Source organism: Lontra canadensis, unplaced genomic scaffold (assembly GCF_010015895.1).
Source record: "Lontra canadensis isolate GAN:19392208 unplaced genomic scaffold, GSC_riverotter_1.0 scaffold48, whole genome shotgun sequence".
NCBI lineage: Eukaryota > Metazoa > Chordata > Mammalia > Carnivora > Mustelidae > Lontra > Lontra canadensis.
In genome coordinates this window covers 11,759,245-11,776,780 of record NW_022631042.1, presented here as the reverse complement: position 1 = coordinate 11,776,780, position 17,536 = coordinate 11,759,245, and the positions used below count along the sequence as shown (strand labels likewise).

At 40.9% G+C, this 17,536-nt stretch overlaps 1 protein-coding gene and 1 long non-coding RNA gene across 2 annotated transcripts in view; one reads left to right on the top strand and one right to left on the bottom strand.

The window, feature by feature from the left end:
* Window positions 1-1,493: 1,493 nt before the first annotated feature.
* Window positions 1,494-6,403, bottom strand: LOC116876922. Its single transcript, XR_004384488.1, has 3 exons — window positions 6,088-6,403; window positions 4,714-4,839; window positions 1,494-2,577 (listed from the first exon to the last, which is right to left on the bottom strand). It is a non-coding gene; the product is annotated as an uncharacterized LOC116876922 (long non-coding RNA).
* SYPL1 (synaptophysin like 1) overlaps window positions 5,305-17,536 on the top strand; it is a 25,906-nt gene continuing 13,674 nt past the window's right edge. Inside the window, exons 1-2 of the mRNA XM_032873364.1 lie at window positions 5,305-5,408; window positions 5,696-5,767. Coding sequence (XP_032729255.1) covers window positions 5,358-5,408; window positions 5,696-5,767 — 123 coding nt within the window. The 5' untranslated portion in view covers window positions 5,305-5,357. The remainder of the gene's footprint in view (window positions 5,409-5,695; window positions 5,768-17,536) is intronic.

Here is a 17,536-nt window from a genome sequence, read left to right as displayed (position 1 = left end):
TTCCTATGTTAGATACAAGAAGTTCAGGTCCTGGGGCGATCCTGTCCAGCATGCTAAAAACAAAGCACTTCATCTGCTCAGTTTACTGTCCCAGATCTATCACACCCTGTTCTCTCTCTGGCAGGAAGTCAGTTCTCTGCACTTGCAAACAGAATAAACAAACCATCCTTACAGAACTAGTGGACACTTTGTTTTGTTTCCTGGAAGGTTCCAAGAGAGACCCCTGGGTGTAATACAGTATTAAACTTGAAATCTCTTTATCCCTCTCTGGTGCCACTCTACTTTCCAGGGAGACAACAAAACGTGGAAGTCCTTTGAATCATTACTTATGAGAGCAGCGGCACAAAACGGGATACTAACCTCTCCATAGCCACCCTGCTCCACAGCTTAGGCCACCTGCTGAACCCTCCAGCGTGGGTAGGATTGGGGGACCAGCCTGAGACATTTTCACATTTGTCTTCATCCCCCAGTCCTGATTTGCTGTTGGAAGTACTCCACCCATGTTAATTGACATACTTCAGTTGATGCTCTACGAATACTACACTCTCATTACACAGAGAGGTAAGCAAAAGGAAATTAAATGGCAATGCTTCGGGAAAATTTCTAAGTCTGATGAAGCCAGAGCAGGAATGAATGGTTTCTGCACCTAAATCTCGTGCTTTTGTTGCAGGCAGTACTCTGCTGCTGGCGCTCACCTGGCTGGCTGCTTCTGCTCATTGTCACCCGTCTGGGACCTGAGATCCCATGACCAGCAGGTTTAGAAAACCTCAGCTCTCAGGGTCGCCTGGGTGGCTCAGTCAGTTAAGCTTCTGTCTTTGGTTCAAGTCATGATCCCAGGGTTCTGGGATCAAGTCCTACATCAGGCTCCCCGCTCAGTGGAGAGCCTGCTTCTCCTTCTCCCTCCCACTCTGCCTACTTGTGCTCTCTCTCTCTCTCTATCCTTCTGTCAAAAAAAAAAAAAAGGAAAAGGAAAGAAAAGAGAAAATTCAGCTCTCTTGAACCTACCCACTATCTTTTGAGCTTATCTTTTATTCTACCGCCATAGTGATTTTCCTAAACTGAAACCTGATCGTGTTATTGTCCTCTGTCTCAAAGCAACTCACTGCCAGAGAATCAAGTCTGAACTCCTAGGTGGGCACACAAAAACCAGCTTCTACACTGCTCCCCTTAGTCAAAGCATCAGATATATTGAGGTATTTGGTCCCACAAAAGAACTCCCCTCACCATTCTCATCATTCCCTACCTTCCGCTGCACCTCTATCTGGATGCCCCTCCCATCTTCCTGGAGAAGCCCCTTCACCTCCCTCAAGCTTTGGTGCTGTGTCACTTCTGCTGTGAGGCCCTTTCCAATATGCTTTCATCCCTCTGAGCCTCTGTCTCTACAAAATGTATATCGTAATTCCAACACCCTCCCTTAGTTCAAGAGTCACATGAAAAAGGGAGTACAAAAGCTCTCTGAAAAACGCCAGGCACTATGCAAATTCCGAGTTATTATAAAAGTTATTATGCAATATGCTTTTTTTCTTTAGAAACCTAATTGAAGTGCTCGTGATGGTCCCTATAAAATTAATCTCTACAAATTAGGGCATCTTTCCTGTTTATTCATTGCTTAAACTTGAGCTAAGCTTAAGATGGTGATGAGAACTGTGCTCACTTCAGCCACAAATATATTAAAATTGGACCCACACGAAGAGGATTAGTGTGACCTTTGCCCCGCATGATTTGCAGTAGTGAACATTTTCATTTTCTTTGCTTTCTAGAATCCTATTACCAAGTTTCATAGTTCTTTCCTTTTACCAATAGAATGGTCTTCCTTACAACTCTCATCCTCTTGTGGACAATAAATAAAAGTTTGACTTCCTTATGCTTTTGCTCTAACATTGAGTTTTGGTGATTTCTTCACCACCCAGTTGGGAGACTGAGCCACCCATGGTTTCTGAAACACAGTGATAATAACAGGTAACATTTACTAAGCGCTTATTCTGTACCGGGCCCTCTTCCCTATGATCTCTGACAACTATAAAATGTAAACCTCACTACAACACTCATTTCCTCACTGCAAAATGGGAATGAGAAAAGGGAAACTTAAAGGTGAAAGCCTTTGCTGAAAGTCAAAAAGTAGAGGCAGGGTTTAAACCCAGGAGTCTCGTTTCACAGCCCTGCTTTTGACCACCAAATTGTAACCACTGCTCTAATGGACTTGGGAGCGGTAAGAGGGCTCCCCTGCGCTCAAGAAACTCACATTTAGTGCAACGGGTGTGGGGCCCACGGCTATGAGAGCAGACACCAGGCTTTAGGTGTACAGCTGGATCAATCCTACGCCACAGTGGGTCACTGCCACCTGCTAGGAAATGGACAGTGAAGGGAAACAACCAAGGGGAGGCAGGTGCTAACACCAGATAGTTAATGAGCAGGACCAAAAGGGGTCAAAGCCATTTGCCATTTACCAAATCCTCGTGCATTTTGTTCAGTCTTCAAGAGAAAGGAAAATGATTTTGTCTTTTTCATTTCCCTCCATTCCTGAAAATGCCTTCAATAAAGATCTCACTAGTTTAAAGTGGTATCCCAGATTGGGTCCTGGAGTGGTTAAAAAAAAAAAAAAATTAGTGGACAAGTGGTAAAGTTTGAAAAATCCTGTAGCTTAGTTAATATTAATACATCAATGTTAATTTCCTTGTTTTGACATGTCTCTTGGTAATAGAAGATATTAGAAGAAGCTGGGTGAAGCGTATATAGCAACTTTTCTGTAAATCGAAAATTATTTTTAAAATTAAAATTTAATTTAAAAAGAGTTGTTTAATTATTTTGAGATTAATTTATCGGGCCCTCTGAGTTAATCTATTGCACAATTTAATAAATGTAGAGTGATTTTTACATTTTTCTAAAACAGTTTCTTTAAAATATTTTTTATTTATTTATGTGAGCGAGAGAGAGAGAGAGAGCACAAGCAGGGGGGAGGAGCAGACAGAGAGGTAAAAGCAGACTCCCCACTGAGCAGGGAACCCGATGTGGAGCTCAATCCTAAGACCCCAAGATCATGACCCGAGCCAAAAGCCAGGTGCTTAACCGACTGAGCCATGCGAGGACCCCAATTTTTACATCTTCCTAAAATGATTGTTGACTACATCAGTGAAAAGAAAAGAACTGTGTTTATTGATGAAGTTCAGGTTTTGAATTCAGCAGTAATAAACACTTTCTTTTCAGGAGAAAGACAATATTGATTGAGAATGAGCTCAAAGTCTCATCTTTCTAGTCAAACGACCAGCACTTGGTATTACCATGGAGTAACACAAAGGAAGTTAGCCAACAATATGATTTCCCTAACACAGTTTCCTTCTCACCTCTTGACATCATAACCTGGTACATGTTTTATAAAGAGCAAAGAGAAAGTAAAATAATGACAAGCTAGGTAGACAAATCAGCCATAATTATACTACCACGGATAGGACTCAATAATACTACCTCAGACAGGACAATTTTGCATTACAAGTACTATTTTCCATAACAGCCCCAGTAGAGAGTAGAACACGCTGTGCCTAGGGGTACTGGCTCTTAGCTCAGATTTGAAGAACAAATCAGAAAATGACCAGTGTTGCAGTCAATGTGATAGTCATCTGAACATTCTTCCCAGATTTTGAACAGTTGTGCCTTCAGTGAAGATGCTATTGTTTAAACACTCTTGTTTTTCCAGGATCAAAAAAATTTACATCTATCTGGTTGCCTAATTAGATCTCACTTGCTCTGCCAGCCACTACCAGCTCCTTCTCAGGAAAGTGGGCGTTCCTCTGAACTGAGATGATTGGCAAAAGTGGTGCTAAGCTCTACATAACACAAAGTAACTGTAGTAATTCACTCCTGCTTTGTATGGCCCAGTGAGATCCTGCGAATTAGTCCCGACAAGTGACCAGATACTGCTCTTCTGCTCACCTTGAGTGGTCTCTATCTTTTCAAAACTAGTGGCACATAGCTAAGGATGAGAATTTCTTAAAGTGCAAGGTGCAAACTCTAGCACTAAAGGTTTTCTGAACAGAAAAACAGTACCTTCCACTTCTGGGATGAGAAGCAGGAGAGAGAGCAAGAAGGAGCACAAAAGTGGAAACACAAAATCAATCTTCTCAGAAGCTGAGAAAGAGTCTGGCCAATTCTCATTTCTTAGACCTTCAAAAAATGAAAAACTAAATGCCAAAGCTGGGTCACTAAATTACAGTATATTTTTGATTTTTAAAGGTAATAAATAAAATTGCAAATCGAACAGCGCTCAGATCTGGCAGTGTATAGCTCCTTTGGAAATATTAAAGTCTAATCTAACACTGAATCTTTGTGACTATGAAACCTGAAAGAGCACTACTATCCACAACCCACTCCCAGGCCTCAGCAAAACACAAATAAAAGTTTGGAAAAAATGGACTAAAGAAAATATATCAAGAGAAGCAGTAAGGAGATCCATTACATTGGAGCTCCGGTAAGTGAGTGCCAGGAGAAAAAGTGCAGAAACGGAATAGAAAAGAAAAACAATAAAGGAAGCAGCGGAAGACTTGGACTACCAGTTACAGTGGTCTCAGGTGCACTCAGAAAGATGCCCAGTAACAGTTGTCAAACCCTCCTACCACCGCAAGGAACCTAATTCATAGGCAAGTGCTTGCAAGGTGGTACTGGGACCCTACTGTGCTAATTCCTTATTTACTAAGTGTTAAACGGTGTTAACCATCTTACCATACACGGCAACAGGCCACCACTCCAGCTCTCCAAGGACCCCAAAATATTGGGGAAGCCGCCAAGGAGGTCACAACAGGGAGTCCGATAACTGGGTGCCGAGGAGAAGCGTCACCTAAGCCGAATCTTGAAAAGGAGCAGGAATTGGCCTTCTGTAGAAAGACACCTAGAGCCCCTCAAGTTGAGGACACGCCGGATAGGGTAGGAAGTGGGTAGGTGAGTCAGGAGGAGGCGGTCCGCCCACGCGTTTTTCTATTCGATATACATCCTTCAACCCTGCCTCCAATGATGATAATTTTGGCAATGAACTGAATTTCTGTAAGTATGTGTGATGAATAACGCTTTCGACTTGTTCTGTAACAACTTTCCATTTTGGCAAAAGGCCCCTAACACCAGTGTTGAAACGTGGCTTCATCTATAATAATATTTTGTAAGTCCGTCTACAAGTTGGGAACTGCGAACAGAAGAGGCTGGAAGACAGCCGCGACCGGGGACGGACCGCGCGGAACTATCCCGGAGCGAAGGTTCTGCGCGCGGCGGCGGACCGCGCTGCGCAGGTGCGGAGTGGGAGCGCACATGCGCGGCAGGAGACGGAGCGCCGGGGGGGGGCTGGACATCAGGGAAGTGGGCGCGGCGCACGCAGCATGGCGTCCAACATCTACTTGGTTCGCCAGCGGATCAGCCGGCTCGGCCAGGTGCTGCCCCGGGAGTCGCCTCCCCTTTCCAGCCCCTGCCCAACCCTCGCCTCCCGCCACCGCCCCTCTCGCGTCCACGCCTCAGCCTCTCCTCAAGCGGCCCAACCGCCGCCCCGCCCCGAGGCCTCCCGGGCCCACCTCCCCGGGCCGCCCCGCCCCACGGTCTCCCGGGCCCACCTCCTAGAGCCCGCCCCGCTTGGCCTTCCTCGCGGCCCTGCTGCTCTGTCTCGTCGGTCCCCCTCCTTCTCCGCCCCGCAGTCCTGACTCTCTCTCCCTCCTTATCTCAGAGGATGTCCTCCTTCCAGCTCAACATTAACCCGCTCAAGGAGCCGCTGGGCTTCATCAAGGTCCTCGAGTGGGTGAGTGCAGCCCGCACCAGCGAGGCCTGGAATCGCGCCGCCGTGACCGTGACCGCACCCGCGCCCACTCTGGCCCGGCGGGCTCCCTCGGCTGGGAGGCCGGGAGTCCCGGCGGGAGCGAGAGCAGGGACGTCCGACTCCGCGCGGGCCCCGAGACGGCCGCCGCCGCCCTCAGGAGGGTCGGGACAGCGGGGAGGGGACGGGAGGCCGCGGAGCTGAGCCCGCGCGGGGCGGGGACGCCGCTGTCCGCGTCGAATCACGAGTCCCTCACCGCCTCGGTCCCGTCCCGGCCGAGGCCGCCCTCCCACACCCAGGCTCACCTCTGGGTGCTCCCGCGGGAGTGGGAGTTCAAATTTCTCTTTGGTTGCACGGCTTCCCGCAAGGGAAGAGAAAACTTCCTGTTGCGGTCTAACCGAAACCTGGGGGCCGGCGTCGCGGCCCGGCCCGCGCTGCCGCCGCTGGTCCTGCGGAAGGGGCCAGCCGGTGCCTTCTGCCCGGTGCTGACTGCAGGCCGCGCTCCGTCGAGAGCTGGTTGTGCCTTCTCCAAGCGAGCTGCCGAGCAGTCCGTTCGTAGCTTGCTTTTGAGACGGCTCCAAGTTGAAAACGGACAAAAATAAACAGCGGGTCAGGCAAGCGGTGGGGGGAGGGCGGGGGCGTCTTTTACAAAACGCGTCTAAGTCAGTCCCGTCCACTCAAACTCAGGCTAGGAGTCGCCATCAAGTTCGTTTAGATATTTCCAAACAATGTCCTGCAGTCCGCTTTCCGTCCTTTCCGGGGAACCTCTCAATCATTAACATCAAAGGAGACTTATTAATTCGACCTTGGCAGTGATCAGTCACTTGGAGGAGTTAAGCGAATACATCAGGCACCGCACATTTGCTTCGGATTTCGTGGCCTCGTACATGTTTCAGGGCTCATTATCAGACCCGGATTAATAGGCAGCTGGCGTCTGTCCACTGTGCAAGCAGGTTGTTTTTATAGCCAGCGACATTTACATCCGTAACTCTTTAACCCTATATTTTAGTGTTCGAGTGGTGACGAGGAAGAACTTCCAGTTGCCTGTGTTAAAAGACTGAGGCTGTTTTTTTAAAGTCACACAGAAACAAGAAATTCCCACATGGGTACTCAAGAAGCTGATTTTCAGGAAGATCCCTACCTTTCCTCCAAAGTTTTAATTGTTCTCTGAAAACTGAAATAGTGCTGATTTCACACAAATGTTTACCTTAAAGACACATAAATATATCTTATATATATATGTATATATGTATGTATTACGCACACACACTCACTCCTAGGGTTCTATAAACCCATTTTCAAATATAAAGAAAAGTATTTGAGTATATAAAAATACGGAATTGCAGGAGGAAAATCATGTTTAATTGGGCTTATCAAATATAAAGGTTAAGAAAGAGTCTTTGAGGGTTTTAATTATATTTGTAATTAAAGTTTTCACTTAATAAATGAGGCCATTTATGTTTGTGCTTATATTATTTGTCAGTTTTTTGTTAAAACATAGACATAACTTTTTTCCTTGATATTTTAAAACATTAGTGGTAAGTTTATTAGTGATCGTAGATAGGTCTGATGTATTTTGGAAAATATCCTGTTTAAGCATTTTGAAAAAATACTACTTTCAGTGTGAACAACATACCATTACATAAGAGATCCCAATAAATACTTTAATAAAAGTGTAAGCAAAATGTATTAGGTGAAAGAGAGGAGAAATCAGTTGCTTGCAGGAACTAGGGAGGATTTCATAGATGAAAGAACATTTGAAGGATGAGTACTTGTTCACTTACGGCAGATGTAGGGCGTGGCTTTCCAGGGAAAGAGAAATTTGGGTTCAGCAGTGTGAAAAGTTGAAGCAGCATAGCCCTGTTTGAGAACTTAAAATAGTTGGGGTTGGCTTAAACTTATACTGGAAAGGAGGGTATAGTTTGAGATGATTCTGAAAGGTTTCATAGGGCTTATAGAGAGTTAGAAGTTTATACTATGGGGTTAATCTTTGATAACTTGGGTTCTTTCTTTAGGAAAATGCATATTTGTAGGTACAGAATTTGGAGTTACCGGATAGTTTCTTCTTAAGCCCAGAATTCCTACCATTTGGAGTGGGGACTCATTTAAGGGTTTTAAACAAGTAAATAATATAATTAGATTTACTTTTTAGAAATTTTTATTTTGTCAGTAGTGTACAGGATGGATTAGAAAAGTCATAATTGAAGGAAGGGAGATATGTTGCTTGAGAATTATGAAGGCCTAAAGTTAATTGCAGTGGGAATGGAGAAGAGAGGCATAGAAATTAGAATGTACTTGGACGGTGAAGAAGCAGGAGGTCTCTAAGATGACTGCCATATTTCCGACAGGTTGGTAGTGGTATCTCTGTCAAGATACATCACTAAGGAGAAAAGCAAATTTTTGGTTGAAGCTTAGTACAGTTTTGGGTGTATTGAGTTTGTGGTCTCTAGGTCACGGAAAGGAGCTATCTTTAGGCAGTTAGCTGTATGGCTATAGAGTTTAATAAAAAGGCAAGAATGGGCTAGAAATTCAGCAGATCCCTGCCAGCAAGGGAGAGAAGGAATGGTTAAGAAGATGCAAAAAAATAAATAACATCTTGGCATCACTTTTAGAATTTAAAGAAAAGAGTACTATTGAACAATATCAAGAAGTGCAAGAGAGAGATTAAGTAAAATAAGGACTAAAATGCACACCTTGGTTTTGGTAATCCAGAGGCTATTGGTGGCTTTGTAAGAGCAGCGTCAATAAATTCAGAAACCAGATGGTAATAGGCTAGTGGATGTATGGTAAGAAAGTGAAGACAGTGAGAGTAAAGCACTATTTGACCTTGAAGGTGGGAGGGATTTGGGTGGTAACCCATCTGAAAGATGGGAAAAACTGAATGTGTTTGTGGGCTGGAAAGAAGAGACTTGCGAATAGAATCGTTGGAGGTTGAAAACAGAGGGAGAGAGGGGATGAATGATAAAACAAGGTTCTAGAGGAGAAGGGCCCATCATAGGAATTTTTAAATGTTTTGAATGAATTGGTCAAGTTTCATAATGCATTGAGGTGTGGCAGGTTGCTTCTAAAAACAGTTAATAAATAAGTTTATAAACAAATCTAAAATCTAGATAATGGCTGTTTACCATCTGTGTAACTAAAGAAGTAATTCCCTCAATCAGCTCATCTCTAGCAAGTTTCTAGAATATGTTAGATTAAGATATAACCTGATGATATATAACTTTCAAGGGATTAGATGCCCAGTAAATATTTATTGACAGACTAAAACTATAATCGCCAGAGCAGAAGTATTTACACTTTGCTTCTAAACTGCAGCCACCGTCTTGTGTTGTATTCCTTCTCTTTTCTTTTTTTTTTGAACTACCCCTGGCACCTACTTACAGTGCCTGGCAGTGACATTGTCTTATTTCTCTATGTGTTGTAAGTACTCAGTAAAGGTTGAATTTTTGTTGTACTTGTATGGGAATAACAATACTTTGTAGGGCTATTGGAATGATTGAGTTAATATTTAATTATGTGAATGATTATAATGTACTTGTGTAGTTCTTAGTAGGTTCTTCAGGACTGAGATGCTGTGTTTGTAAGACTAGACCCAAGCAGTGGATAGACAACTATGAGCTCCATATGACTGACTACGTATCTCCTGGTCCTTTAAGATTGCTCAGTTCCCTATCACATATTTTAAACTTTAGAAATGATAAATTGTATGCTTTTCACTTGTCTTTAGATAGGCCTTTAGAAGAAGTCTATCCAGGTGACAGTATAAAATTTAGGTAAGAATAAATGCTCCATGTATAGAAGTAGAACAGAGAAGTGAAAGTCAAAGATTAATTTTATCAAATCAGCTTTTTAATGTATTCAGTATTTCTGTGGTAAATTTTAACTTGGTTCTTACTTTTAGTCAAATATCCTTAATATTTAGGTAAAAGTTTTTCATTGAAATGATTTTATCTTTTTTTTTTTTTAAGATTTTGTATATTTATTTGACAGATCACAAGTAGGCAGAGAGGCAGGCAGAGGGGTGGGGGAAGCAGGCTTTGTGCTGAGCAGAGAGCCCAATGCGGGGCTCCATCGATCCCAGGACCCTGAGATCATGACCTGAGCCGAAGGCAGAGGCTTTAACCCACTGAGTCACCCAGGCACCCCGAAATGATTTTATTTTTTTTAAATACTAAACACTGTGTGGGGCACCTGGGTGGCTCAGTGGGTTAAAGCCTCTGCCTTCCACTCAGGTCATAATCCCAGGGTCCTGGGATTGAGCCCCATTGGGTTCTCCACTCATCGGGGAGCCTGCTTCCCTTCTACTCTCTCTCTCTGTCTGCCTCTCTACTTACTTGTGATCTCTGTCAAATAAATAAATAAAATCTTTAAAAAATATATATATTAAACACTGTGTTTTGGACTTTCTTGTTGCTATTTTGCATCGGGTGGGATGCTGAACAAATATTTAGCCCTTAATGAATCTGAGTAATATGCTTTCCTCATTCCACACACATGGAATTGTGGAAGAGATACTGTTTGAGGAGTATAGAAGGAATTACTAAGTTGAATTTTAGGATTATTAACCATCTGAGTATTTTTGTCTGTGCTAGTCAAATGTGTTAACATATTTATTGAGTAGACATGCATGTGCTAGGGCTTTATTTATGTTTTCTCATTTAATCCTCCCACAACCTATGAGTGTTGTTATCTCCATGTTAGAGAAATGAAGTAACTTACCAGTGTCCATGATTATGATTACTACATTCAGGACTCTTAACACTCTCTTCTTAGTCATTTTAATAACTACCTTTTTGTTTCTAATTGTCTTTTAATAAATTAATAAAAAGAGTATTGAAGGCTTAAAAAACAAACGCTGAAGGTATCTGAAATGTTTTTTTTCCTTGTTTGTTAGATACCTGTTTATAATAAGATCCTAGGAATTAAAAACAAGTAGGATGTTCTTGATTCTTTTATTAAGTTTGAATGTTTTTTCTAATTTTATATTTACAATTAACGAACAAATTCAAAAGACACCAAGACATTCCTTTCGGGCAAATTATTATCCAAGAAAATTAGTGTGAAAAAGAGGAAATAAGAAAACCTGTAATTCTTTGAGTATTGCATATATCAATTTGTTTAAACAACAGACTTTCAAATATACACAATAGTTTTTTAAAAATACTTAAAAATTTAGTCATCCCAAGTAAGATAAAATTGTTGCAAATAGAGACCATGTTTTATCCTAATTTTATCATTAAAAAATAGCACAGAGGAGCACGCTAGAAAATATAAATTATTTGTACTGCACAGTGGGAGGGACAGGGCATATACAGACTGATGTTTTGTCCATTTGCTTTATTTTTACATTTTTAGGCTATCAGTCTATAAGAGACTGCTCTTTAGGAAGCTTACCTTTCTTTCCGCCCTGCCATTTGGGTACACTTCCTCTTCCCACCCCTACTCTGCCCCCATAATGGAAAAGATTTCAAATGGCATTTTATGCCTAGTAGGACTCTCTGTACTTAGAGCTTATTGATAGACTTACAGACTCACTTCTATGCCTTTGCTCTCTGGCTTTTCTACCTGATTCTCAATTATTTACTACTCTTTATTTAGCACTCTTGTAGGTAGATCAGATATAATTTTCATAGACAACATATATATGTTGTAAGTTCTTTGAGAACACACACACACTCATACACACTCACCCCACACATACAAATAGCAATCCCTGATAAAATATAAAAGGGAAATTTAAGGGGAAATTAAGCTAACAGAGCAGTGTCTGATACAATGGTTCTCAAACACTTGGGTCTCAGAACCCTTTTATGCTCTTAAATATTGAGGACCTCAAAGAGCTTTTTGTTCGTGTGGGTTGTATCTATTGATACTTACATATCAGAAATTTAAACAGAGGCTTTTAAGGAACATTTATTTATTTTAAAACACAGTAATAATTCACTTAAAAACTTCAGTTGCACCAATGCAACAAATGCTACCGGTTTTCCAATATCTGCCAGATATCCACATCTGAATAACTACTTTTTGTGTATTATTCTTTCAAGTAAAAATGGTGTTTCATGAAAAAAAAAAAAAAACAACTAGTTCAGTGTATAACTCAGTTATTTTAAATGCTTTCCCTGGAGACGACCATTATGTGCGGTTAACGTATTTGTACATCCTGTTTCATCATACAGAATATTAAGAAGGCTCAAGGGTCAGGATTTCATAAAAATTGTAATTTTTACTGCTTCATCAAAGACATTGTCAAGTAAAACTTGCCTTTTTTTAACTGTAAGGGCAGGACGGTGAAATAACCCTGATGCTATTGTTTATTCTTTCTAAAGCCCAACAGTTTCACCCACAAATGCTTTTGCTCAAATCAGTGCAAATGTCAACATGTGTAAAAGGCAAATAATATCTTAATAATACAAAAATATTTTTGACCTCATGGACTTTCTGAAAGAGTCCTGGGTACTCTCAAGGCACCACAGACCACACATTGAGAATTGAGAACCATCACTGGGGACCAGAAATGAAACAAAATATGGGTAGAAGAAGGAGTGTTCATGATCTGGGTAATATATTTGGAAAAAACTCCAACCTGTTGTCTGGATTTATAACTTATAGAGAGCCAGTTACTTAAGCAGGTGGAAAGAGAGAGATACAGTCTTCTAATTTAAGACCTGAATCAACCTAGCCACTAGCTCGAGATCTGAATTTGTGAACACTTCATTATTCTCACATGTTGGTAATTTGGGGGTCCCATTGTAAGATGTGGTAATTGCAGCCACATAGAAATGACTGTAAAACTACTAGAGAAAAAGGGGGAAAAAACTGTAAATTCGAGCCTACATCAGATATCTTAAAACACATGAAGAAAACTAGTTTTCACTTAAAAGTTCAAAAATCAGAGGCACAAATGCACTTCAGGACAGCCAGCCAGATCAACAATCAAGATACGGATTTACTCCAAAAAAATGTAAAAGTAGTACAGTCTGAAATGATTTTAAAATAAATATATTTAAGTTCCTCAGAGATTTCTAGTTATTCAGTAGCTTAACAATTATTTAAGGGTGAGGGTGCCATAACGGTCCCCGCAACAGGATCACCTGCCTGGCTCAGTGGGTAGAGCGTTCAACTCTTGATCTCGGAGTTGGGATTTTTGAGCCCCACATTGGGCATAGAGATTATTTAAAAATAAAATTTTAAAAAAAGATATTTTCAACATGTAATAGTTAAGAGTTAGCAAAACAAAAACAAAAACAAAAACAAAAACCTTCCGTTTCCTCCAGCAGGAACAGTTAATTTCTCATGATACAAATTCTTAAGGGTTATGGAACCGTACTAGCAGGCTATTTAGAACTTTCTAGGATTGTACTTTACAAGCAGAGGGAGATCATAGAAGAATGAAGCTGAAGCAGTTTGTACCGGACTTCAGTGCTTGGTTCATAGTGGGAATAAACTGAAATAGCAGCATCGATAACAAAACATTTTTAAGAATAAATGTCTTTTGGGGCTCCTAGGTGGCTCAATCGGTTAAGAATCTGTCATCCGCTCAGGTCATGATCCAGGTTCTGGGTTAAGGTTAGGAGCCCCTCATCAACCTCTCTGCTTTAGCGAGGAACCTGCTTCTCCCACTCCCTGCTGCTCCCCCTGCTTGTGCATGAGTGCGTGCATGCTCTGTCAAATAAATAAATCTTTTTTACAATTTTTAAAAAAATAAAAATGAATGGGGGCTCCTGTGTGGCTCTGTGGGTTAAGCCTCTGCCTTCGGCTCAGGTCATGGTCTCAGGGTCCTGAGATCGAGCCCCCACATCAGGCTCTCCACTTGGCAGGGAGCCTGCTTCCCCCTCTCTCTAACTGCCTCTATGCCTACTTGTGATCTCTCTCTGTGAAATAAATAAATAAAATCTTTAATTAATTAATAAATAAAATGAATGTCTTTAGTAAATGCATGAGGACTTTAACTCATAAAAATCAGTGCTTTGGTTCTTAGCATCTAATCTTACTGATTGTAAAGGCAAACATGCCATGAGAGTTCATTTTCATCACTGAGTGGTTCTTTCATTTAGTAAAACAGCATACATTTGATTTACATATAAACACTCAAATACAGTGTACTTTTAGGTCTATTTCTGAAGATGTCAGTTATGTCAGTTTCTAGACTAAACCTTGGACAGAAATTTAAGCAAATGACGTCATATTAATGATGAAACCCAATAGCAGTCAGAAACTTGTAAAAGATACCCATATATAGAGGAGTTCTGGTGTTCTCTGAAGAAGCATTAGTGAGTTGAGCAGGGTCTAGAAATAGGATCGAGGACTTGAACTCTGGCTATAGGCTAAATAACTCACTGAAAATACCAGGGGTCTCCAAACTTCTTTTTATCCTGAATCCCTATCTGTAAAATTTTATGCATAGAGCCCCAATATGCATCCATAACTTAGATGGATATTTTACTATGTAAGTATCTTTTTTTTTTTAAGTGAGCTAACTAAGGGCTTGAACTCATGACCCTGAGTTCAAGACCTGAGCTAAGATCAAGACCTGAGCTGAGATCAAGAGTTAGACATTTAACTGACTGAGCCACCCAGGCACCCCAGTATGTCAGTATCTTAAAGGCGTATTATATGCTTGGGGTAAATTTCATTCGTATTTTTAAATCCTTATTTCAACACTCACCTGATATATAAATATGTAGATATATATGCCATCTTCTTGTGATCTGATTAAGTAGAATCTGTTTTTCCTTGGAATGTGGCTAATGAATATAGCACATATAGGAGGTTAATGCTTCTATTTTCTCTTTTGGGTGTGAGTTTTTGTATTATTAGTCTATAGTTTCTTTGAAGACATTTTTAAGCCATTGGTCTGGGTTGGTTTGGTTAAAATTAGATAACTTACTCCATAAACTCACTTAGGCACAGTCACATTATAATACATGAACACTAAAAGGGAAAGAATAGGTGAAGGCATCACTGTCCTTGCATGTCATGGGACTTCTCCTGCCTTCGGGATACCAGCGTATGGTACTGACATGTGACTCGGACCTGCAGATCCAGCATGGGTTGCAGTGATGTATTAACTTTAATAAGGCTTTAATTCCTTAAGTCTAATGTAAATAGAAGTTCAAATATTTTCTTCTCATATACCAGTTAATTGACTACTACCGTTTATTTTGGAGAGTAAGTAGTATTCTAAAGAACCAAGCTGAAATGTTAACTTCAAAGTTACAAACCTCAGAATTCTAGTGTCTGTGTCTGGTATTGGTCTGGTGGGTAGAGTGTTAAGTGGCGCTGTTTCATGGGCAGCTTGAGGCTGTCATAATGAAATATGGATCCGTTTGACCTGAGTAGACGCTTGCTGTCATCCTGTCCTTAGATTCTTACTAGTTACTCTACATATAGAATTTCATGCTAGCAGTTTTAGCCATTCTTCATGGAATGGAGAGGAATGGGAAAATGCATTTCATAAGTGGTGAGGCAGTAGAAATGAGTATGCCAGTACTACCTTGTTTGGACGAGGAATACAAACTGAAGTGCACATAGGAACCACCCGCATAAAGTAAGTGAATGAAAAGCTGCTTGGAAGAAAAACAATAGTATAAGCTCATTGATTCCTGGTAACTAACATGCATCCTGAGGATTGTTGAGACCGTAGAGTGGCAACAGTCTGGAAAAAGCACATGCCCCATCTTACATGTCATCTGTCACTCAGTTCCACGTGGTTGTTGCTTATGGGAATATGGGTCTGATGCTGCCGTATTTTCAGTTTCCCCACAGTAAGGGTAAGCAGCAAATCAAATTTTTATGTGCGGTATGCTGGTATTAAAATAGACAATAAATTCCTTTTTTTATTTTTTTTTTAATGAATTCTGGGAAGATCACACAAATACTATCTGTAGGCCAGGTTTCACCCTGGGCTGCCAGTATATCACTTCGAATTTAAATCAAAACAGCAGTAGAGAAGAGGGAGAAGTGAGACAGATCCTTTACCCTCAGGTTGTTTTGTAATTCATATAGTAAAAAGTGTGTATCTTGTCCCTTTTTCCCATGAGATAAAGACCAGAATTGCAAAGATGACATTTATTTATCCTTGTAACAAAAAGATAGCTTTGAAATGACCTGAAATACAGTTTTATTTGTATATTATTGGAAATTGGATTTTTCTTTAATTAAGCAGTTAATTAATGAGCATTTGCTATGTGCCAGACCTCCTCCTAGGTAGGCACTAAAAATCTTGAGTAAGACCAAGTGCAAAGACATGACAGTCTGCCAAGGGACAAGGAAAGGCATTGTGCTTAAGAGCAGTAAGTACATTATGCCATTTATTTACTAATTTTTTTTAAAGATTTTATTCATTTATTTGACAGAGAGAGAGATCACAAGTGGGCAGAGAGGCAGGTAGGCGTGGGGCGGAGGTAGGGGGGGAGCAGGCTCCCTGCCAAGCAGGGAGCCCGATGCAGCACTCGATCCCAGGACCCTGAGAACATGACCTGAGCTAAAGGCAGAGGCTTAACCCACGGAGCCACCCAGGTGCCCCTACTAATTTTTGTATTTAGTTAGAAACTAGTTTTTATTTTTATTTTGGGTTTTGTTTTTGTTCGTTTTTTTAAATAAGGCAAGACAGAAGAAAAATGCCTATAGTGGAGTTAATGAACCCAAGTCTATGGCAGCCCAGGAGACAGAATAATTCTACTGTAAGAAACTGGGTAGGGCCTTTAAGGTGAGCTTGTCAGAGAACAGTTGAGGGGGGTAGGGGGGACAAATCCTGGCAGAAGAAATAAATACACTGTAAATACAGGATGTGTTTGAGGGGCAGTAGTAAGTAGTATTACAGTGTGACAGAGTTGTACAGTACCTGGCTGGATGTATAGTGCGTATAAATCTGGAAGGATAAGGTTGAGGGTACCTAAGCCATGCCTGTTAGGCCAAATGAAGAAGTTTGAGCTTTTTTTCTTTTCTTAAATTTAGTTCTGGGAAGTCACTGAGGAAATCCTTTTAAACAGGGGAGTAACGTGACCAGATCTTCATTTCAGATCAGTGTGACATCACTCTAAAGCACCTGTTCAATAGAAACAGAATGCAAACTACAAATGCAAGCCACATAATAATTTTAAGTGTGCTGGCCACACTGAAAACATGAGAAGAAACAGGTGAAATTAACTTTAATATTATATTTTATTTATAAATCCAAATACTGTTTTAACAGGTAGTCAATATAAACAGTTATCAATGAGATATTTTACATTTTGTATACTAAATCTTTGTAATTCATTGTCTACTTGACACTTATAGGTATCTTAATTCAGGCAAGCCATTTTTATTTTATTTTTTGAAAGATTTATTTATTTTATTTTAGAGAGGGAGAAGGAGCATGGGGAGGTTTGTGGTTTGCAGAGGTGGAGGGAGAATCCCAGGCAAATTCCCTGCTGAACACAGAACCCTACACAGGGCTCAGTCTCATGACCCTGAGATCATGACCTGAGCCAAAATCAAGAGTCGGATGCTTAAAGAACTGAGCTACCTAGGTGCCATAAGACAATCCATTTTTAAAATGTTCTACAGCCACATGAGCCCATGCTACGGAAGAGATTAGAAATGAGAGGAAGAGTCCCTGTGAAAAATGGTGAGGGCCTAAACAAAAATAGTGTAGTGGCAGGGGTGGTATAGTTAAGTAACCAAAGCTTTTTAAAGAATGGCATCATACTGTATGAAACGTAAGCAACTTTTTTTTTTCCACTCAGCATTAGGTTTCTAGGTTTCATC